The sequence below is a fragment of the Dryobates pubescens genome, chromosome 15 (genome assembly GCF_014839835.1).
Source record: "Dryobates pubescens isolate bDryPub1 chromosome 15, bDryPub1.pri, whole genome shotgun sequence".
Classification (NCBI taxonomy): Eukaryota; Metazoa; Chordata; class Aves; order Piciformes; family Picidae; genus Dryobates; species Dryobates pubescens.
Window position 1 is genome coordinate 2,619,455 of NC_071626.1, and position 22,763 is coordinate 2,642,217.

At 46.7% G+C, this 22,763-nt stretch overlaps 2 protein-coding genes across 2 annotated transcripts in view; one reads left to right on the forward strand and one right to left on the reverse strand.

The window, feature by feature from the left end:
• Positions 1–3,743, reverse strand: part of TMTC3 (transmembrane O-mannosyltransferase targeting cadherins 3) — a 30,360-nt gene extending 26,617 nt beyond the window's left edge. The window contains exon 1 of the mRNA XM_054167955.1: positions 3,693–3,743. The gene's annotated coding sequence lies outside the window, so the exon portion shown is untranslated. The remainder of the gene's footprint in view (positions 1–3,692) is intronic.
• Positions 3,744–3,903: 160 nt separating this feature from the next.
• CEP290 (centrosomal protein 290) overlaps positions 3,904–22,763 on the forward strand; it is a 57,123-nt gene continuing 38,263 nt past the window's right edge. Inside the window, exons 1-19 of the mRNA XM_054167692.1 lie at positions 3,904–4,056; positions 5,224–5,276; positions 5,981–6,104; positions 6,246–6,323; positions 7,265–7,334; positions 7,904–7,950; positions 8,978–9,121; positions 9,300–9,353; positions 10,467–10,619; positions 11,667–11,849; positions 12,676–12,765; positions 12,853–12,975; positions 15,059–15,182; positions 16,564–16,736; positions 17,566–17,728; positions 19,096–19,196; positions 19,285–19,372; positions 20,476–20,585; positions 21,655–21,739. Of these exons, the coding sequence (XP_054023667.1) occupies positions 6,003–6,104; positions 6,246–6,323; positions 7,265–7,334; positions 7,904–7,950; positions 8,978–9,121; positions 9,300–9,353; positions 10,467–10,619; positions 11,667–11,849; positions 12,676–12,765; positions 12,853–12,975; positions 15,059–15,182; positions 16,564–16,736; positions 17,566–17,728; positions 19,096–19,196; positions 19,285–19,372; positions 20,476–20,585; positions 21,655–21,739 (1,888 nt within the window). The 5' untranslated portion in view covers positions 3,904–4,056; positions 5,224–5,276; positions 5,981–6,002. The remainder of the gene's footprint in view (positions 4,057–5,223; positions 5,277–5,980; positions 6,105–6,245; positions 6,324–7,264; positions 7,335–7,903; positions 7,951–8,977; positions 9,122–9,299; positions 9,354–10,466; positions 10,620–11,666; positions 11,850–12,675; positions 12,766–12,852; positions 12,976–15,058; positions 15,183–16,563; positions 16,737–17,565; positions 17,729–19,095; positions 19,197–19,284; positions 19,373–20,475; positions 20,586–21,654; positions 21,740–22,763) is intronic.

The window sequence follows — 22,763 nt, forward strand, 5'->3', positions numbered from 1 at the left end:
TTTAAAGACAGAAAGAGATCATCATTTTGTTTCTGCTGTTCCTTCCCAACACAGCATTTAAAGTTGCCTTCTCTTAATAATGACACTTGAGGTGCTACTCCAATGAACCAACAGAGACATTCACAGTTACTATTGAAATGATTGCCTTTGAATCTCATATGGGAGAAGCCAAGCAGTATTTGGGAAGATAGAAGAATGCAAAACATGTCTGGATTCCTCTTTCATCTTGCTGATATCCTAGAGCAGAATAAATGTAACAAGGAAAGCTTTATTGCGGCAAATTTCCTCTGCAAATACTACAGGATCAAGAGGAATGGAATTCATCTGAAATCCTCTTCATTCCCCAGCAAGGCAATGCCCCCCAGCCTTCTCCCTACACAGCTCTGAGAGATCAGCCAGATGAGGAATTGCAGCTCTGACATGGAATGAGAACACATGTTGCAGCCCAGATGAGAGACTTCCCAGGAGAAAGTCTGGGAAGAGCTTGCTGGCAACCAAGCAGCCTAACAGTCAGGACATGTAAGGCACTTTGCTACAAACAAGGGACAAAGCAACCTAAACCCACACTGGTTTAGCTGGTGGTTTATCAAGGCCAGGTTGGATGGAGCCTTGAGAAAGATACAGAATAAACCAGCTTGGAAAAGACCTTTGGGATCACTAAGTCCAACCTATCACCCAACACCATCTAATCAATTAAACCAACTAAGTGCCTCAGCCAGTCTCTTTTTAAACACCTCCAGTGATGGTGACTTCACCACCTCCCTGGGCAGCACATCCCAATGGCCAATCTCTCTTGCTGGGATGAACTTCTTCCTAACATCCAGCCTAAATCTCCCCTGGCACAGCTTGAGACTGTGTCCTCTTGTTCTGGGGCTGGTTGCCTGGGAGAAGAGACCAACCCCCACCTGGCTACGACCTCCCTTCAGGGAGTTGTAGACAGCAGTAAGTTCTCCTCTGAGCCTCCTCTTCTCCAGGCTAAGCAACCCCAGCTCCCTCAGCTTCTCCTCACAGGGCTGTGCCCCAGACCCCTCCCCAGCTTTGTTGCCCTTCTCTGGACACCTTCCAGCATCTCAACATCCTTCTTAAACTGAGGGGTCCAGAACTGGACACAGGACTCAAGGTGTGGCCTAACCAGCGCTGAGCACAGGGCAGAATGATTTCCCTGCTCCTGCTGGCCACACTAAGATGTCCCTGTCTGTGGCAAGGGGGTTGGAACCAGATGATCTTGAAGGTCCCTTCCAACCCAAATCATTCTGTGATTATCTTCAACTTGCTCCATGCAACTGGTGCAACAGCCAGCTGGAATACAACCCCCCTGAGTATGATAAATATTTGAAGGTATTTTACAGCTTCAGATGACCTTCAGAATCTCACACTTTAAAGCAAAAAACCTTCAGGCTTTGGGGGCTTTCTTTTGTTGTTTTGGGTTTTCTACATTCACCCAGTAACAAAGTAATACCTTTCAGAGTTGTTGGAACTCCATAAATAAAGATGACCAGCTTCCTCACAAGACACTGATGCTCAAAGACTATCTCTAAAATGCTCTCAGTGGTCTAGAAATGCCACAGCAGAAACTCCATGTTTGTTAACTCTAAGAAAAATGAGAAAAGAAAATAAATAAAGGAACAAAAGCTACATGGGTGGCATCAGCTGAGAGGACAGCCTCTAGATTCTGCTCTGCATGTCCTCATTCAGTATGCTCAGGCTGTATGCCACTTCTTGCAGTGTTTGTAGCAACATTCCAGGAAGGTGGGGTTGGTTTTTATTCATTTTGCAAGGTTTGGGGTTAGAATCTTTGAAATGCTTCCTGTTGTCAAAGCTGTGCTTGAACCATGGGTGCCTCGCTCTTCCCTCAGGGTAAGTCAAGCTGTGTACCATGGAGCCAAAATGCTCTTCACCTCCAGGACTGTACAAGCAGGCATTCCCACTGAAAGGGGACCGACTTATACAATTAGATGTGATGCAGAAGAAAAGCAAAACTAAGTCATTTGCTCTCAGCCCTTCTCTATTTTAAAGCTTTTCTCATTTTCTGCTAATACTGCCTTCCTTTTCAGTCCTTTTCTTTTTCACTTTTGGAAGTTTTCACAGTATCACCAAGGTTGGAAGAGACCTCAAAGATCATCAAGTCCAACCTCTCACCACAGACCTTATGACTAGACCATGGCACCAAGTGCCACGTCCAATTCCCCTCTTGAACACCTCCAGGAGTTTTCACGCCCACTTCAAAATCCCTTTGAGCTCTGCATCAATATACCTCACTCCCTGCACCTTTGAGTTCTGCATCAATATACCTCACTCCCTGCACCTTTGAGTTCTGCATCAATACACCTCACTCCCTGCACCACACAACTCCTACCTAAATGTGGCTTCACTACTAGTCCATGCAGTTATCATTTTCTGTTGATTCTGTAACAGAACACCACTCCAAAGAAGATGGAAAAACACTCAGAAAACGCTGAAGCACACTAAACAAAGCACATCAAATAGCTTTACCAGCTTGTTAACCTGATGAAGAGGATAAAAGACTTCCTTACTCAGAAGCATCTTGGCATCAATGGATGATTTCATTTTCTATGTCACAGGAGGATCAATTTCCTGACAGCTCATCTCGCACTAAGGCAGCAGCATTATTCTCTGTGGATTGCCTGCTTCACCTCTAAAAAGCCCTCCTGCTAAGAAATCACTGTTTTTCACTTAACCATCAGGAAGTTTGGGGTTTATTTCCCTTTCACAAAGTACAATCCCCTCTCTTCCCCTTCCCTAATTAAACAATCAGCTTGCGGTACCCAGCACAGCGCTGCAATTAACCCATCTCTGGCTGAGGCAGAGAAAGTCTCTCCACCAAGAACTAAGAGTTATGCCACGAGCTAAACAAGTTACATAACTACAACCAGTGCCAAGTATCTTGTGCCTTGTCAGCCTTCCTTATCAATGCTAATTGACAGCAAGGAAAAAGAAAGCAATGGATGAGCCAGAAAAAGGCAAAGCTCTCAAGATGCCTTTAGGATCACCTTTCCCTTCCCTTTAAAAACACCCAAATCCTCTTCAGCTCTCCATAGCTGATGAATAAATGCACGTTCCTCAAATGGTCGCTGGTTCTCCCTTTCATCTGAACAGATGTTTCCACACCTGTTCAGCTAAAACGCAGGATCTCAAACTTGTTTGGGGCCATCAGACCACTGCCAGCGCTCAGACTTCCTCGCTGGCCGCCAGGACAAAAAGGATCCAAAGTTTACAGGCGTGATCTTTATCCTGAAAGGCACCGAACAGCTTATAGACGTCGTTGTCTCCCTGTACTGCTCTGCAAGCTCCCGCTGAGCCCCCACTCTTACACTCTCACACGTCAGGCAGCGGTGTGCCCGGGCAGCGCTGCAGCCCTCCAGCCAGCCGGCACTGCGGGCACCGCTGCCCAGGGGCAAGCCTCGGGCGAGGGGCGGACGGGACCGGGCGAGCGGCCGCCGCCAGCAAGCCTGAGGCAGGCAGCGGGCCCGGGGAGCGCGGGCAGAGACCGAGGCCCTCGGCGGAGCGCGGAGGGCTCACGGGTGCGGCCTGGCAGGCGGACGACCACCCCCACGCTACCGTGAAGCTACCGCGCGCGGCAGCAGGCGCGGGGAGGACAGGGAGAAACCCGAGCGGCCAACCCCCCTCCCCGCCCCCGATCCGGCCTGTGGTCTCGCCGCTGCCCGCCCTACCTGAGGCCACGGCGCACACGGCCCGATCGCCACCGGCACCGCCGCCCACGGCTCGCCCGCCGCCGCCGGCCACCGCGCACGCGCCCCGCGCGCCGCCCCCGCAGAGGCTGCCGGGAAGCGCCGGGGCCGCGCGTCCCGGGACCCGCCGGGAGCTGCCGTTCCCCTGCCCAGGCGGCGCTGCCCGGACGGGCTCTGGGCCGCCTTCCCGCGGCATAGGGCTGGGAGAGCCGGGCCGGCGCCGTGGGTCCTTTCGTGCCGCGGGAGGCCTGGCTTTCCCCGCTCCCACCGGGGTCGTCGGGAGCGGAGCCGGTGGGAGAGTTTGATGGCGTCGCCTAGCAGCGGCCGGCGCCGTCCGCGGGCAGCGGTGAGCTCAGAGGGGCCTGAGGCGCTCTGGGAAGAGAGGCCAGAAGCGCAGCGGGGCTCCCCCGGCAGCAGTGCGGACAGCGGGCGGGCGGCGGGGCCGGAGGCGGCGGCGGGGCCGCGGCTCCCAGCCTGAAGCGCCCCGACGGAGGCTTGGCCCCAGCAGATCCCAGCCCCTTGTGCCTGCCCTCCTCTGTTGCCTCCCCAGCTGTGCCCTGCCGTGAAGGTGGACGCTTAATAAGGGAATTTGTTAGTGGAGGGGGACAAGTAAGGCAAAATAGGGGAATTTTACCAGCTGAGAGCGGTGAAAAAGAGGCAAAATTGGCTCTTAGCAGCATCCGGGAGGCATCGTGGGCTGTCAGCTCATCGTTCTTGGGGCTGGACTGCAGAAATTGGAACAAAACAGGAACGTTGTGCAAGTTCCCATTGTGGGTGCTGCTTTGTATTCAAGGTCTCTGCAGGGCTGCTGGGTGAGATTTAGTCTGGGTAGTGCGGTTTGAAAATCAGCAGCAGCTTAACCTTGCTTATCTCGACTTCAGTAAAGCCTTTGACACCGTTTCCCACAGCACCCTCCTGCAGAAACTGGCTGTTGGTGCCTTGGATGGGTGGACACTTTGCTGGGTTAAGAACTGGCTAATGGCCAGGCCCAAGGAGTGATGGAGAATGGAGCTAACTCCAGTTGGTGGCCAGTCACCAGTGAGGTTCCCCAGGGCTGAGTGCTGGGGCAAGTTCTCTTTAACATCTTTATCAACGATGGTGAAGGGATCGAGGCACCCTTAGTAAGTTTAGACATGACACTAAATTGGATAGGAGTGTTGATCTGCTGGAGGGTAGGAAGCCTCTGCAGAAGGGTCTGGCCAGGCTGCATCGATGAGCAGAGGTCATTGGTATGAGATAGAACAAAGCCAAGTGCTGGGTCTTGCACTTGGGTCACAACCCCCTGAATGCTCCAGCCTTTGGGCAGAGTGGCTGGAAACTGCCCATCTGAGAAAGACCTGGGGGTGCTGGCTGAAGATGAGCCAGCAGTGTGGTGGGGCAATAAGTAGATTCAAAAATGTTCTGTTTTAAAGTTGCCAGAATCTTATTTTTTTGAAACATTGATAATCAAGGCTGGAGAGAACTCCAAAGGATGGAACAATCTAATGTTTACAATCCTTTCTGCCTTTTTCAGGTGCTGCATTGACTTTCAAACGTATGGGACATCAATGTGGCCCAGAGCAACCAGTAAGTAAGGAGTGGACCAAAACTGCACCACTTTGTGATCAGGTTTTTGTCATTTCCCAGGTTGTCTACTGTCTTTTGTCAATTCCAGTATTCTTTCCACTCTTTTATCAGTTCAAGTGATCTTTCCACTCTTTCATCAAGTATTCTAATCAACTGGAAATGGTACTGAATACAAGAGTTTAGTATCTTAGAAATGAATGTCAAGAAATGGATGCTTATTGTGTCAATCTGGAGCAAGTGTTGGTTGTTTGAAATACTTGAAGTAATGCCTTGGAGATGAGTGTCCTACAAGACCTCCAACGAGTTCCAACGTACAAGGTTCAACCAGCTTCCAGCTGAGATTGTTCATTGTGGTAGTTTCAGGCTGTGCCTTGAAGAAAGATAGCTGCAAATTCTTTGCATTGAGGGGTGGGGAGGAAAAGAAGGATGTGAGAGTGGAGGTTTCACACGTGTGCTGGTCTTCACTGTGTCACAAATGCATTGAGGAAGCATGATGTGATTTCTAACTAAAAGAAAAGAAAGCTTCTGCTGCAACCTCCTTGTCCACAGTAGAACAAAACGTGAACACAGTGTCAGTTAGAGTTACAAAACCAACACAATTACTGGAATCATCCTGTGTGGTTCAGGGGCCAGCCTCCTTTAAATCATTTGATATAGAAGTCAGTAGCACTGATCATGTCTGATGATTCTCATTTTGTGTCCAGGATAATAAACTGTAAGCTCAACATGGCACCCATTTTAGATTGGAAGAGACTTATGAAGGTTGATCCAGATGCTCTGCCTAACCAAGAGAAGCTAGCAGAAAAACTGCTGGAGACCATGTCCAAGGTATTCAAGGGGAAAAACAGAACATGAGGGTTTTGTTGTTCATTCCTCCCTGAACTGTCTCTTGTCCTTCACATACAAAGGTTATTTATTTTGTGGATTTCATTGATACTTGTGTAAAACCAGTACTGTCTCTTTTCTTAGGTGGATGGAAAAGACTTAAAGATGGAAACTCCAGAACAGCTAATACAGCTGTTCAAAATTACTCAGTCACTGCTGAAGGTACTAAGCTTCCCTTTATAGCATTTAAGAGATGCATTTTGGTTGAATAAAAGCATCATTGCTCTTTTTCTTTTCCTTCTCTTTAAATGCACTTGTTGCTCCTAGGAGTATTTAGATGCTACACAGTTGTTGGCACCAGAGTATCTGCTTGAAGCTGGTGAAATCATGGCAATGGCAGTGGGAAGTGAGTAGGGCTAATGCAGAGGAACATTAGTTAACATTAGAAATGTTAAGGAACATTTAGTTTTACAGACCAGAAATGCAAATGCCTATAAATATCTGAGGGGTGGGTGTCAAGATGAAGCTGCCAGGCTCTCTTCAGCGGTGCCTAGTGACAAGGAACACTGGGTATAAGCTGAGACACAGGAGGTTCACCTCAACATAAGAAACTTCTTTACTGTGAGGGTGCAGCAGCACTGGAACAGGACTCCCAAAGAGGTGGTGGGGTCTCCTTTCCTGGAGGCATTCAAAACCCACATGAATGTGTTCCTGTGAGACCTGTGTGATCCTGCTTTGGCAGGGAGACTGGACTGGATGATCTCCAGAGGTCCCTTCCAACCCCTGACATTCTGTGATTCTGTGAAATGAGTACCTCAAAAACTATTGGTAATGATTTTAACATTAATGCAGGGGTTTGTGCTAGATGTCTTAGACCAAATAAAAATGTTGCTAGAAATGAAGCAAAACTGCCATCCTAAAACTGATCCTGTAAATCTCTCATAGTTTCTTGTGTCTCATAGATTCATAGAAGGCATTCATAGAGTGCTTTGGGTTGGAAGGGGCTTTAAAGAGCATCTAGTTCTACCCCCCTGCTGTGAGCAGGGACACTTTTCACTAGACCAAGTTGCTCAAGGCCATGTCCCAGCAGTAACAATCTTAATTTATGTTATTAGTCAATAATTCTTCTTTCTTTACTATACTTTGTTGTTTTTTTTCCCCAGATGAAAGCTGAAGAGGTAGAGTTGGCACTAGAAGAAGTTGAAAAAGCTGGGGAAGAACAGGCCAAATGTGGTAAGCAAGCTAATTTATGGCTTGTTAAATGTTTGGTCTTTTGTACATGGTTTTTAAGTTTAGAGAGTTGGATAAAATGAAAACTGCCCTGGAGTCAGTTGTTTCAGTGAAGCCAAATGTTTAAAGGCTTAGGTTAACCATTGCTTTTTTGTGTACTTCTGCATTGTGGAATAATTTCATAGATTGATGGAATGGTTTGGGTTGGAAAGGACCTTAAGGATCATCTAGTTTCAACTCCCCTGCCATGGGCAGGGACATCTCCCACTAGCCCAGGTTGTTCAAGGCCTCATCCAACCTATCCTTGAACACCTCTAGGGAGGGGGTATCCACAACCTCCCTGGGCAACCTGTTCCAGTGTCTCATCACCCTCACTGGAAAGAATTTCTTCCTAGTCTCCAGTCTAAATCTTCCAGGTTCAATCCATTACCTCTCATCCTATCTCTCCAAGCCCTTGTGAAAAGTCCCTCCCCAGCCTTCTTGTAGCCCCCTTCAGGCACTGGAAGACTGTTCTGGGGTCTCCCTGGAGCCTTCCCCAGTCTAACTTAGCTATTTCTGTTCTATTTTAACAGAAAATCAGTTTAAAACAAAACTGATGAAGCTTGAAAATGAACTGAAGGTATGTTTTAAAACTTTCTTAGTTCACAGACTGCTGTTTGGTTATGTTAAACTGCATTTTTCTGACCTAGCATCTCGTTCTAGCAGAGAGATGCAATAGCCCTGCATCAGCTAATCATTTTTTGTTGGCTTTGGGCTATTCACCAGCTTCAGAGCTCTATACACAATGGATTTTTATAGCTGAATAAACTGAGTTATTGTTTGAGATTTGTGTTTTCTGTTGAAAGGAGGTAATGATCCCTTCCTGTTCCTTTTCCTGAACATGATGAGTGTGAGTCTTACCATCTGCTTTGCGTTTTTGGTTCTATTTTTAACAGCTGTCCTATGTTTTGTAGCTTCATGGAATGGTTTGGGTTGGAAGGGACCTCAAAGATCATCCAGTTCCAACCCCCCTGCCATTGGCAGGGATACCTTCCACTACACCACGTTGCTCCAGGCCTCATCCAACCTGGCCTTGAACAGGGAGGGAGCATCCACAACCTTGTAAACCCTGGAGGTTTGTAAGGCCAGGCTGGATGTGGCTCTGAGCAACCTGATCTAGTGTGAGGTGTCCTTCCCCTGGCAAGGGGGTTGGAACTAGGTGATCCTTGAGGGCCCTTCCAACCCTAAATTCTGTGATTCTATTACTTACAATACTATTGATTGGCCATTGGAATGTGCTGCCCAGGGAGGTGGTGGAGTCACCATCGCTGGAGGTATTTAAGAAGAGGCTGGATGGGGTGCTTGGTGCCATGGTTTAGTTGATTAGATGGTGTTGGTAGATAGTGTTGGATGATAGGTTGGACTTGATGATCTCAGTGGTCTTTTCCAACCTGGTTAATTTTCTCTTCTCTTCTCTTCTCTTCTCTTCTCTTCTCTTCTCTTCTCTTCTCTTCTCTTCTCTTCTCTTCTCTTCTCTTCTCTTCTCTTCTCTTCTCTTCTCTTCTCTTCTCTTCTCTTCTCTTCTCTTCTCTTCTCTTCTCTTCTCTTCTCTTCTCTTCTCTTCTCTTCTCTTCTCTTCTCTTCTCTTCTCTTCTCTTCATCTTAAGGTGGCACAGAGATCTGCTGGTGGTCGTGACACTCGTTTTCTGCGTGATGAGATCCACCAGCTGGAAAAGCAACTGGAACAAAAAGAGAGACAATTAACCGACACAGAAAAAGAACTGGAGAAAGAGAAGAAAGTGAATGAACAGGTAAGAAGGACCTCAGCCTGACATCTCTAATAGGTGTTCTGAAAAGAGCTCCTGGCCTTATAAATCCCTGATAAAATAGGACTGCTGTGCATTCATGGTCTGTTTGTTTCCTGGGTTTCATCTTTCCCATAGTTTACCCTGTTAGGGATCCATGTCAAAGTTTTCCATCTTTTTCCAGCTTGCTCTTCGGAATGAGGATGCTGAAAATGAAAACATCAAATTAAGGAGGGAGGTGAGTAAAGGCTTGCTGCCTTGACTGTGTTTTTAACTTTATTTCTAAATGTATTAAGCAGCTTTCTGCAGTTGTAATAGTTGGTGAGGCAGGATTCTGTCCTGGAACATTTCCTTCTTACTGGTAGAAAGGAAATCTGTCGTTTGATTCACATTTAGCTAAATGCATAGTACATCTGCTCCAGTGAGCAATCCTTCCTGGAGCAACCTGGTCTAGTGGGAGGTGTCCCTGCCCATGGCAGGGGGGGTTTGAACTAGATGATACAGAAGGTCCCTTCCAACCCAAGCCATTCCATGAATCAATAAATAGCTGATTGAGGTTAGGAGGAGTCAACATCTGAATTCACAACCTCCTGCAGTGCCATAATTTTGTTTGGCTTTTGTGTTGTGAATCTTTACTGGTTTTCTGAAATGCTCTTGGCAAGTGGATTTGGCTAGTAGATAGGATTTGATTTATGCCTGCTGCTTTTGCTCAGATTGAGTGTTTAAAATAAAACTACCAACATTTAGTTTGGCAGTAAAGGTAAAGACTGACTTAACACTTTTTGATTACTGGAATTTTTCCAATCATTCACACCTGGAATACTGTATCCAGTTCTGGGCTCCCCACTTCAAGAGGGGAAGGAATCCACTGGAGAGAGTCCAACAAAGGCTGTGAAGATGATCATGCTATCATAGTACCAGTCAGGGTTGGAAGGGACCACAAGGATCATCCAGTTCCAACCCCCCTGCCATGGGCAGGGACACCCCACACTAGATCAGGCTGGCCAGAGCCTCATCCAGCCTGGGCTTAAACACCTCCAAGGCTGTACATGCACAGGTATATAGAAAACTCTGTGTTCAAACATTTTGTCTCTATTCCTGTTTAGCCTACCTAAAGCAGAGACCATTTCTAATGCTTTTCATGCTTTGTTTTCTTGCTCTTGTTCTCTCCTCTTTAATCTGGAGAAAAAACGCATCACGAGAAAGGTGAGGCTCCTAAGTTGTCTTTAAAAGCAGATTGTGGGAATTTGGAGGAGTTTTGATTAGCTTGTTGTGTTAGCTTAGCAGAAGAGCAATAACTTTGCCTTCAACTCTTGCAAAGAGATTGAAGCTTGGCTTGCTTCCCGTGCAGAACGAGCAGCTGCGCCAGGATGTGGCTGACTATCAGAGGGAAATAGATTCCCAGAAAGAGGCAATTCTGGCACGAAGAGGAGAGGATTCTGATTACAGATCACAGCTGTCCAAAAAGAACTTTGAGCTTGCCCAGTATCTGGATGAAATTCAGGTAACAAAACCCATGCCTGCCATTGAGTATTTATTGAACTGCTGCTGACAGCAGCGTTTGGCACAAAGCTACAGCCTGGGTGCAGAGTGGGTTGAGAGTAGCTCTAAAGACAGAGACTTGGGGGTGTTGATTGAGGTGAAGCTCCCCATGAGCTGGCAGTGCCCTCATGCAGCCCAGAAGGCAAATTGTGTGCTGGGCACCATCCAGAGGAGTGTGGCCAGCAGGGCAAAAGAGGGAACTCTACCCCTTTACTCTGCTCAGCTGAGCCCCCCCACCTCCAGTTCTGGTATCCACAGCATAAGACAGACATGAAACCATTGGAGTGAGTCCAGAGGAGGGCCACAAAGATGATCCAAGGGCTGGAGCACCTCTGATATGAGGAGAGGCTGAGGGAGCTGGGGCTGTTCAGCCTGGAGAAGAGAAGACTCCAGAGGGACCTTAGAACTGCCTTCAATAGCTGAAGAGATCCTACAGGAAGGCTGCAGAGGGACTTTTCATGAGGGTGTCTAGAGACAGGACAAGAGAGAAAGAATGGTTTCAAATCTGAGGGGTTTAGAATGGGAAGCACCACACTTAGGAAGAAGTTCTTTAGTTCTGAGGGTCATGAGTCTGTGGAATCCAGAGAGGTTGTGGATGCCCCTTCCCTGGGCTGTTCAAGGCCACATGCTTCTCCTCTGGAGATATTTAAAACCTGCCTGGGTGTATTTCTATGCAGCTTGCTGTAGGTGAATCTGCTTTAGCAGTAGGGTTGAACTAGATGATCCCCATAGGTCCATTCCAACCCCTACCATTCTGTCATTTGGGATCTGTTATGCAAGTGTTTTGCATGTGTGTATCTGGCTGAGGTATTGAAGCTACTGCTAATGGGAGATGTGTCTTTGGCTTGCTGTTAGGCTTTGTTGAAATGGATCATCTACAGGTGGAACACTACTGTTCTCATTTCATGGAAGACTTTCAAGTCTTACATTTGAGGTAGCTCTCAGTTTGTGCTTATTCAGGTATTAAGGTGTGCACTTCTAACAAGCAGCTCTTTCTTTAATCCCACAGAATTTGACTGAAGCTAATGAGAAGCTGGACATCCAGAACCAGGAAATGAGGAAGAATCTGGAGGAATCGGTGCAAGAAATGGAGAAGATGACTGATGAATACAACAAAATGAAACTCATTGTGCAGCAGTCTGACATGGTTATGGACCAGTTAAGAAAAGAGAAAGAGCAATACAAATTTCAGGTAAGAACTGACTCATGTTATTGAATGTTTGGGTGTTTTTTCTTCTTGTTAGGTTTATACTGCATTTTCATGACTGAGCTTATATTAAAACACATGCAACATACCCAGTGAAAAGCACAGAGAACTCCTGAAGTGCTCTCTGAAAAGAATCATCTCTTTTGGTGGAAGTTTTAAAGCTTGACTGCAGATCACAAGGTTTTTGTGCAAAATGTTAGTCATGCTCTGTTCTTAAGAGTCATGACCTTCCCTCCCTGCTGTAATTCTAGTTGTGAAGTTAGGTGAAGTAGATAAACTAGACTAGGTCAATTAAACTGGATGTTGGGAAGAAATTCTTGCCAGTGAGGGTGGGGAGACACTGGAACAGGCTGCCCAGGGAGGTTGTGGATGCCCTCTCCCTGGATGTAGGCTCGAGGTGAGGAGAAAGTTCTTCCCAGCAAGAGAGATTGGCCACTGGAATGTGCTGCCAGAGAGGTGGTGGAGTCACCGTCCCTGGAGGTGTTCAAAAAGGGATTGGATGTGGCACTTGAAGCCATGGTTTAGTTAGTGATGAGGTGTTGGGTGATAGGTTGGACTTGATTTCTGAGGTCTTTTCCAACCTTATTGGTTCTATGATTCTATGATGTGTTGAAGGCTATGCTGGATGAGGCTTTGAGCAACCTGGGCTGGTGGGAGGTGTTCCTGCCCAAGGCAGCAGGGTTGGAGCTAGATGATCTTTAAGGTCCCTTCCAACCCAAACCATTCTATGAATCTATGAAATGATACCTGTTTGATGGAGTGGTTTTGTAGATATATTCTGGGATGATGCTCATCCAGATCTCATTTTTAGGTTCAGGAGCTTTCAGATGAGCTGAAGGCAAGGAATGAGGAAGATGATCCACTCATGGCAGCTGTGAATGAAAAAGTTGAAGAGTGGAAGGTACATATTCCTACCTTTTTTTTGTCCTTTTTGGTGTTTTTTAGGAACTATTTCAAGAGTTCTGATGGTATTTTGTCTTCTTTTCAGAAAATCTTAGCTGCAAAAGATGATGAACTGCTAGAGTATCAGCAAATGGTGTTGAACTTGAAAGAGAAAATGAAAATGGCCCAACTTGATGTAGACAGAAACAGTATCATGGCCCTTCAGCAGGTATGGTCACATCACACACCTGAAAATTATCAATCACTAAATATGCTACTGAACAAATAATTCTTTAGTCTTCATAGCTGGCCAACAGCAGAAGATGTATAATTTATTCTTCCTAGTATATGCCAAATATTGCTTGAGAATTATGAGACAAGTTCATTCCTTCTACTGCAGAATTAGCATAACAGAAACTACACAGAGGAAACTTCTCTTGTTGTGTGTATGAGCTGGGCTCTGGGTAGAGGCTTTTGTTACTGCCATATTTACTTCATCTATTAGTGGAGTGGTTGCTTGAATATCTAAGCATCCATGATTTGATGGTTTTAAAATGATCAGAGGGCTGGAGCACCTCTCCTATGAAGACAGACTGAGGGAGTTGGGGCTGTTCAGTCTGGAGAGGAGAAGGCTCTGAGGAGACCTAACTGTGGCCTTCCAGAGTCTGAAGTGGGCTACAAGAAAGCTGGGGTGCCCAGGGAGTGATAGGACTGGGGGGATGGAAAAAAAAAAAAGAACTGGGTAGATGGAGATTGGCTGTTAGGAAGAAGTTGTTCTCCATGAGGGTGGTGAGAGCCTGGCGCAGGTTGCCCAGGGAGGTGGTGGAAGCCTCATCCCTGGAGGTTTTTAAGGGCAGGCTGGATGTGGCTGTGAGCAACCTGCTGTAGTGTGAGGTGTCCCTGCCCATGGCAGGGGATTTGGAACTGGCTGATCCTTGAAGTCCCTTCCAACCCTAACAATTCCATCATTCTATGATAGCTTAGTTTCTTTCCTTCAAAGCTGTTAGTCAAGGAAGATTCTTATCTGCTGTCTATTTTTCTGTCTTCCTGTGTCTCACCTAATGCCATACTGTCAAGCCTTTTTTTCAGCCCATGGAAAAGCTAGATAGAATTTAAACCTCTCTCACACTCATGCAAAAAAAAACCCTTGAAAAACTGAAAAAGAATAAATATCTAAATCCCACAGCCCAGTAGGAATGCTGACACTGTAGAAAGTATAGCAAATGACAGCAGGATGATTTCCTGTCTTGCTTCAAGGTTTGTAAATAAATGTGCTGTGACATGTATGAGCCCTTGTAGAATGAGAAGTAAGGTGAGATACAGAAGTTTCATGGTTTTCCTTATTTTATTTGATAAATGGGGGAAAAAATAACATTAATGTCTCTCTGAGAGCTCTGAAGTTCAGGGATGCACAGGAACAGCCCAGTAGAAGTTACTGGAGAAGAGGAGGCTCTGGGGAGACCTTCTTGCTCTCTACAACTACCCGAAGGGAGGTTGTAGCCAGGAGGGGGTTGGTCTCTTCTCCCAGGCAAGCAGCACCAGAACAAGAGGACACAGTCTCAAACTGTGCCAGGGGAAGTTTATGCTGGAGGTGAGGAGAAAGTTCTTCCCAGAGAGAGTAGTTAGCTATTGGAATGTGCTGCCCAGGGAGGTGGTGGAGTCACCGTCCCTGGAGGTGTTCAAGAGGGGATTGGATGTGGCACTTGGAGCCATGGTTTAGTAGTCATGAGGTCTTGGGTGACAGGTTGGACTTGATGACCTCTAAAGTCTTTTCCAACCTTATTGATTCTATGAAACTTTCCCAGTCACTCTGTGTTTCTGGATGTCCATGCAAGCAAAACAAAACATGATGGTGATGTGGCTTCTGAAAAGCTGGAGGAGGAAGCTGTGAGAAGCCTGAATCTTTTCAGGAGCCTCCTAGAGAGGCTCCCTTCAAAATTCATCTACTGAATTACTGCTTTTAGTCTCTGTGTGTGTCTGTTTGAATGCTCTATTTTTACTCTTTCTTTTGTTTTTCCTGCTCTGCCTTTCTATCCTCAACTTCTAGATAATATCTGATCTCTATGTTGTAAGTACAGCATATTGGATGTTCTGTAACATGTTTCATTAGCCACTTCATTTGCTGCTTTAGCCACTTTGGAGTTCTTAATTTGCTGCTTTAGCCACTTTGGATTCCTTCATTTGTTGTTTTAGCTGCTTTGAATTCCTTCATTTCCTGTGTGGTGGTTCCTGTTGGTAGCTTGCCTGTTAGTAAAGAAGAATAATTTAATGGAGGCTCTCTTTTTCGTGTGTGTGTGTGTGTTTTTGTGCAGGGTGTGCAAGACAGAGATGCTCAGATCAGGTTGCTCACTGAGCAGGTTGAACAGTACACCAGAGAAATGGAGCAAAGTGCATTTGTGATGGAGGGGTTAAAAAATGATCTCCAGAAAGATAAAGGTAGTGTGACCATTTCAATGTCTATAAGGACATTCTCTTCTCTAGAGACATCCATTCCTGTCATGCCTATAGAAAGAGAAATAAGAAACCCACAATCTTCTGTGCATTCTTTATTCCTAGAAACATTGGGGGGGGTGGAATTTCACAGCATTTGAGTAATATTAGTCTCTAATTCTTCTGTTCATTCCCATTTTAGTAAACATTTTCTAAAGACTTTCCATTTATTTATGACCAGTAACTTTATTTAGGTAGCAGTTTAGATGCAAGACCTTACCTGGAGTACTGCATCCAGCTCTGGAACCCTCAACAAAGCAAGGACATGGACCTGCTGGAGTGGGTCCAGAGGAGGACCACAAAAATGATCAGGGGGCTGGAGCACCTCTCCTACAAGGACAAGCTGAGGGAGCTGGGGTTGCTCAGCCTAACACCTAAAAGCAGCCTGCCAGTACCTGAAGGGGGCTACATGAGGGCTGCAAAGGGACTGTTTGCAAAGACCTGCAGTGAAAAGATGAGGGGCAATGGTTTGAAATTAGAGAGGAGGAGATTTAGCTTGGCTGTTAGGAAGAAGTTCTGCACCAAGAGGATGGTGGAACACTGGAACAGGTTGCCCAGGGAGGTGATTGAGGCTCCATCCCTGGAGATATTCAAAATCAGGCTTAACAAGGCTCTGAACAACCTGATCTAAGGGAGAACGTCCCTGCTGACTGCAGGGGGTTTGGACTAGATGACCTTTGGAGCTCCCTTCCAACCAAACTATTCAATGTGTCTATGAATAACATCAGGTGAAGAGTTTCTTACTTGATCATAGAATCAGCCAGGCTGGAAGAGACCTCCAGGATCATCCAGACCAACCTATCCCCCAGCCCTATCCAATCAACTAGACCACGGCACTGAGTGCCTCATCCAGGCTTTTCCTGAAGATCTCCGGGGGTGGTGACTCCACCACCTCCCTGGGCAGCACATCCCAATGGCCAATCTCTCTGGGAAGAATTTCTTCCTAACATCCAGCCTGAACCTTCCCTGGCACAGCTTGAGGCTGTGTCCTCTCATTCTGTTGCTGGTTGCCGGGGAGAACAGACTGACCCCCACCAGCCTACAACTTCCCTTCAGGTAGTTGTAGACAGCAATGAGGTCTCCCCTGAGCCTCCTCTTCTCTAGGCCAAGCACCCCCAGCTCCCTCAGCCTCTCCTCACAGGGCTGTGCTCCTGACCCCTCACCAGTTTCATCTCCCTTCTCTGGACACCCTCCAGCATCTCAACACCTCCCTTGTCTCGAGGGGCCCAGAGCTGGACACAGGACTCACGCGTGGCTGACAGCAAGAGCTGCCTAGCTGAACTGTACCCAGATCAAGGTCTTTTGTTGTTTGGGTTTGTTTTTCCAGGTCACTCATCTCTTGCTCAGCAGAATCATATTGAGGACATGCAAGAAAAACTGAAAATGCTAGAAGAGAGGACGAAGGAGGCTGAGAAATCAGCAGAGTTAGCTGAAGCAGATGCTAGAGAAAAGGATAAAGAGCTTGTTGAGACCCTGAAGCGAATGAGAGACTACGAACAGGTAACCAATTAGTCAGAGTGGACAGCTTACTTTGTCAGATTTTTTAGATCCTTTTGGTCTTTATGTGTGTTCTGATTAGAAATGAAGCTAATGATTTTTTGATGCTAATGGGTTGGGGTTTTTTCCTTTCCCATGCATGCCCTTTGTGAGCCACACTTAGCAACTTTCCCATCTCAGCTGTAACAATCACTTGGGCTTCTGAAGTCTGTTGAAGTGTAATTGTGCACTCAAAAGAGTCTCTGAAGAATCATGCAGCAAGAGGGCTCAGTTTTGAGTCAAAAGGCTCAAAGTCCAGCAACTTCCTATGGGTAGTGCAGAACACAAGGTGAAAAAACCTCTTTTCTCACCTGTTTAAGGATGAAAGACAGATTCATCATTTCTTACCTCGTTTTCTCACCTATTTAATGATGAAGGACAGATTCATCATTTCTTACCTCTTTTCTCACCTATTGAATGATGAAGGACAGATTCATCATTTCTTCCCTCTTTTCTCCCCTGTTTAATGGTAAAAGGCAGCTTCATCCTTTATTTTCTTCCCTCTTTTCTCCCCTGTTTAATGATAAAAGGCAGCTTCATCCTTTATTTTCTTCCCTCTCTTCTCCCCTGTTTAATGGTAAAAGGCAACTTCATCCTTTAATTTCTTCCCTCTTTCCTCACTTGCTTAATGATGAAAGACAGCTTCATCCTTTCTTTCCTTCCCCCTCTTTCCTCACCTGTTTAAGGGTGCCAGACTCATCATTTCTTTTCTTACATCTCCTATCAGTTGGGTTTTTTTCTTGTGTTGTTGTTGTGTTTTGTTTTCTTTCACTTTCCATTTGGGTTTTTACAGGGAATATATGGTTTGGAAGAGGCTGTTGCTGAAATAAAAGCTTTAAAAAGGCAAATCAAAGTACAAGATCATGAGATTGAAACATTGATTCAGGAAGTCAATAAACTTGAACTTAAAATAAATGATTTGCTTGATGAAAATGAAGAACTCAGGGAGCGTTTAGGTACGAGACATCCATTCTGTCCTCAGTTAATTTGTTGGGAAGGAATTGAAGTAACATTGCCATGGATAGCTGCTAACCACTTGGAAATGATGTTGTATGTTCTGCTCATATCTGCAAGTATTTTTAGCTGCTTAGGACAAACTGCCTGGCTGAAGGTGAATGGATCTGACTGAACATGGCTTCCAGGTTGCACTGAGTGAGGAAAGTAGGAGAAAAGGACATTGAGACTCTTGAATGTGGCCAGAGAAGGGCAATGAGGCTGGGGAGAGGCCTTGAGCACAGCCCTGGGAGGAGAGGCTGAGGGAGCTGGGGTTGCTTAGCCTGGAGAAGAGGAGGCTCAGGGGAGACCTCGTTGCAACTACCTGAAGAGAGGTTGTAGCCAGGAGGGGGTTGGTCTCTTCTCCCAGGCAACCAGCACTAGAACAAGAGGACACAGTCTCAAGCTGTGCCAGGGGAGGTTTAGGCTGGAGGTGAGGAAGAAATTCTTCCCAGCAAGAGAGATTGGCCATTGGAATGTGCTGCCCAGGGAGGTGGTGGAGTCACCATCACTGGATGTGTTCAAGAGGGGATTGGATGTGGCACTTGGAGCCCTGGTTTAGTAGTCATGAGGTGTTGGTGACAGGTTGGACTTGATGACCTCTCAGGTCTTTTCCAGAGTTGTTCCACAGAGTTGTTGGAGAGAGTCCAGAGGAGGCCACAAAGGAGATCTAAGGGCTGGAGCAGCTCTGCTGTGAGGAGAGGCTGAGGGAGCTGAGGTTGTTCAGCCTGGAGAAGAGAAGACTCCAAGGGGATCTCAGAGCTGCCTTCCAGTACCAGGAATCCTGCAGGAAGGCTGCAGAGAGAGTTTTCATCAGGGTGTCTAGCAATAGGACAAGGGATTTGAAGCTGAGGGAGACTAGGTTGAGACTGGATCTTAGGAAGATGTTTTTCAGTATGAGGCTGGTGAGCCTCTGGAGCATGTTGCCCAAGGAGGTTGTTTATGCCTCCCTGGGGTGCTGAAGGCCAGGTTGGAGGAGGTCTTGAGCAGCTGAGTCTAGTTGAGAGGTGTCCCTGCCCATGGCAGGAGGCTCAGAGTAGATGATCTCTGAGGTCCCTTCCAACCTAAGCCACTCCAGGATTTTTGTGTATGTATAAATATACATATAGAATACTCATCTGTATTTAACTACCAACATTGATTTTTAATTCATTGATTTGTGGAATGGTTTGGGTTGGAAAGCACCTTAAGGATCATCTAGGTCCAACCCTCCCCTACCATGGGGATGGACACCTCCTACTAGTCATGTTCTAATTTCAATTAACACCATTCTAACAACAATGAATGTTCCTCTTGCATGAATACTTAGACACCATACACTGTGTTTCAGGTCTTGAGCCAAAGACCATGATTGATTTAAATGAATTCAGGAACAGCAAAACACTGAAGCAGCAGCAATACAGAGCTGAAAACCAGGTTCTTCTGCAAGAGGCAAGTGAAAACCCCATTTATTTTTTGCTACAGAACATGAATGTGTTTGAGCAAAATGAAGCCCTGACCTGTGACTAATCCTTTGCAGATTGAGAGGCTGGAAGAGGAAAGAATTGAACTGAAAAAACAGGTTCGGAAGTTGGCTCAGGAGAAAGGGAGGAAAGTTGCAACAACAGGTAGGACCTTTGCATTCTAAGTTGTCCTTTCCAGAGCTTGCTGGCTGAACTAACTGCTATGAGTAGGTAGAACATATTACAGGTCTAAACTGCAAGGCCAAAGACATTTCACTCGATCTGTAGGAAGAGGGGAGTGATTTTTGCATCTCCATAGTCTTACAGCCCAGTAGCTTTTGGAGATGTGGTGGCTTGTAATGCATCACTGAGAGTTGTGTCCTTGACTTGTGGATCTCACATGCAGGATGATAATAATGATAATAATAGTGTGGCCAGCAGGAGCTGGGAGGTCATTCTGCCCCCAGAGTCAGCACTGGTTAGGCCACACCTTGAGCCCTGTGTCCAGTTCTGGGCTCCTCAATTTGAGGACATTGAGACACTTGAAGGTGTCCAGAGAAGGGCAACAAAGCTGGGGAGAGGTCTGGTGCACAGCCCTGGGAGGAGAGGCTGAGGGAGCTGGGGTTGCTTAGCCTGGAGATGAGGAGGCTCAGGGGAGACCTTCTTGCTCTCTGCAACTCCCTGAAGGGTGGTTGTAGCCAGGTGGGGGTTGGTCTCCTTTCCCAAACAACCAGCACCAGAACAAGAGGACACAGTCTCAAGCTGTGCCAAGGGAAGTTTAGGCTGGAGGTGAGGAGGAAGTTCTTCCCAGCAAGAGAGATTGGCCATTGGAATGTGCTGCCCAGGTGGAGTCCCCATCCCTGGAGGTGTTCAAGAGGGGATTGGGTGTGGCACTTGGTGCCATGGTTTAGTTAGTCAGGAGGTGTTGAGTGATAGGTTTGGCTTGATGATCTCTGAGGTCTTTTCCAACCTTATTGATTCTATGTTTCTATGATCTTGCCATGATTTCCAGTAAATCTATACAATCCTTTTACACTAAATCTATTCTGTGTGTTTCAAAGAAGTCTTGACATTTCAATTCTGAGCCACCCAGGGAAGCATCCTGTGCTCAAAAGGGAAGGTTTGCAGCTCCTTCCTTTGCAGGCAGAAAAGTGGAGCTCAGCTATCCTAAGTGGAATATATTCCCTTGCTTTCAGACCAATTAAAAACTCACAGGCTAATTAAGAATTTCCTAATAAACTCTTGCTTGAACATTTACTTGCAATTAGGATTGAGTGGTGTGGGTGTGCAGCTGCCTGATGGCTTGACTGAAGAGGAGGAAAGGGATAAGAAGTTGGATTTCATGCACAGACATGATATTGCTGAATTAAAAGCAAAGGTAGGTGCTGTGGGTACTCCATACCTCAGACCACCCAGGGTGGCTACTGCATCTTCTCTCCTTCCAGCCAGCTGAGGGCCTGCCAGCAGCTGACATGGCCCTGTCTGGGGTGCAGCTCCCTCACCAAAGTCACTTGAAGCAACGAAATGCCCTTAGAATATCTGAAGGGCCTGCAGGACCTACCCTGCCTGCCAGCCCTCCTTCCTGGAAGCAGGGGAAGGAAGCTGCTCCCTTCCCAAATGCTGATACTGGCAGGTCTGCTTTGCCTGCCCCAGGGCAACTTCCTCTTCCTGGGACAGCCAGCACAGGGTGGCTCTGTCTTCTGTCTGTAGCTGTCCTAAAACCCTAGGGAGCTGAGGCATCTACCCTAGAGAGGTTATCTTCTCCCTGCTCCATGGCTCCACCTCAGATACTGGTGTGTGACCCACATAAGCATCAGGATTAAACCTTTCAGAGACTGGGGAACACCTGGATGTTTGAGACCCAAAGAGAGATGTGATGCTCACTGCCTTCTCTCCTGAGACATGGGGAAGGGCAGAAGTGAGCAGAGCCAGCAGCTCTGGGCATTTTCCTTTGGCCAGGAACACCCCAGGTCTCAAGTTGCACCAGGGGAGGTTTAAGTTGGACTTCAGGAGAAATGCCTTCACTGAAAGGGTTCTCAAAGATTGGAACAAGCTCCCCAGGGAGGTAGTTGAATCCCCATCCCTAGAAAGGGTTTAAAAGGGTGGTGCTGAGGGTCATGGTTTAGCCCCAGATGTGGTACTGTTAAAGAAAGGTTGGACTTGATGATCTTAAAGGTCTTTTCCAGCCCAAATGATCCTGGGATAAAGCAAGTGCACAAACTTCCTGCATTTCTCTTCCAAAATAAAAAGCATGTTATTTTTGTCTTGCTGTGAAGGTGAGGTTCTCTGGCTGTTGAATTCTGTAGAGCATGTCACTTTGCTTTAGACTCTGTGGAATTCCCCTGGTGAACAAGATTTGCAAGCATTTATTCCCATTTAACCACAGAGTCTTGGTGAAAAAGCCTCAGTTACCATTTTCTGTGTGTTTTCTTTGCCTGTTTCTTTAGAATGAAGATCTTGCAAGTGAATTAAGTGTGAGAGAGAGAGATTTGGAGAAGAACAGGATTGACATGGCCAAACTGCAATCTAAATGTGAGTTGCAAACTCACTGTTTTCCAACTGGGGAATATTATACTTGCAGATAAGTTGCTGATTTAGTTGTTGTGTGGTCCCAATCATTTCCCTGTTACAGCCAAACATTTCCAAGGTGGTCACATTTCTGCATGTGTGAAAGGCAGGCAGACAGGCTACTGAAGAAGTGAAAAAAGTGGCAGGAAACACTGAAAACTGGAAGATTTAATACAGTACAATGTCTTCCTATGAAGCCTTTCAGTATTGTTTTGGGCAGGAATGCTGTCTGGGGAGGAATAACACAGGCTAGGGGTCATCCTGCTGGAAAGAGAGAAAGACCTTGGAGTCTTAGTGGACAGCAGCTTCTCCATGGGACAGCAATGTGCCCTTGTGGCCAAAAAGGCCAATGGCATCCTGGGGTGCATCAGGAAAAGTGTGGCCAGCAGGTCAAGAGAGGTTCTCCTCCTCCTCTGCTCAGCCCTGGTGAGACCACATCTGGAATACTGTGTCCAGTTCTGGGCTCCCCAGTTCAAGAGAGACAGAGACCTGCTGGAGAGAGTCCAGCAGAGGCTATGAGGATGCTGAAGGGACTGCAACATCTGTGAGATGAGGAAAGGCTGAGAGCCCTGGAGCTGCTTAGCCTGGAGAAGAGAAGGCTGAGAAGGGATCTTATGAATATCTAGAAGTCTCTGAGGGAGGAGTGCCGAGAGGAAGGGGCCAGGCTCTTTTCAGTGGTGCCCAGTGGTAGGATGAGGGTCAATGGACACAAAATGGAACCTGGGAAGTTCCACCTCAACCTGAGGAGAAATTTCTTTGGTGTGAGGGTGCTGGAGGCCTGGAGCAGGCTGCCCACAGAGGTTGTGGAGTTTCCTTCTCTGGAGACTTTCAAGACCTATCTGGATGTGCTCCTGTGTAACCTGCCCTGGGTGATCCTGCTTTGGCTGGGGGGCTGGTCTCAATGATCTCCAGAGGTCCCTTTCAGCCCTTACCATTCTGTGACAGTTCTCTTGGTATTTCTCCAGGTAAACACCCTCTCTGGATGTCC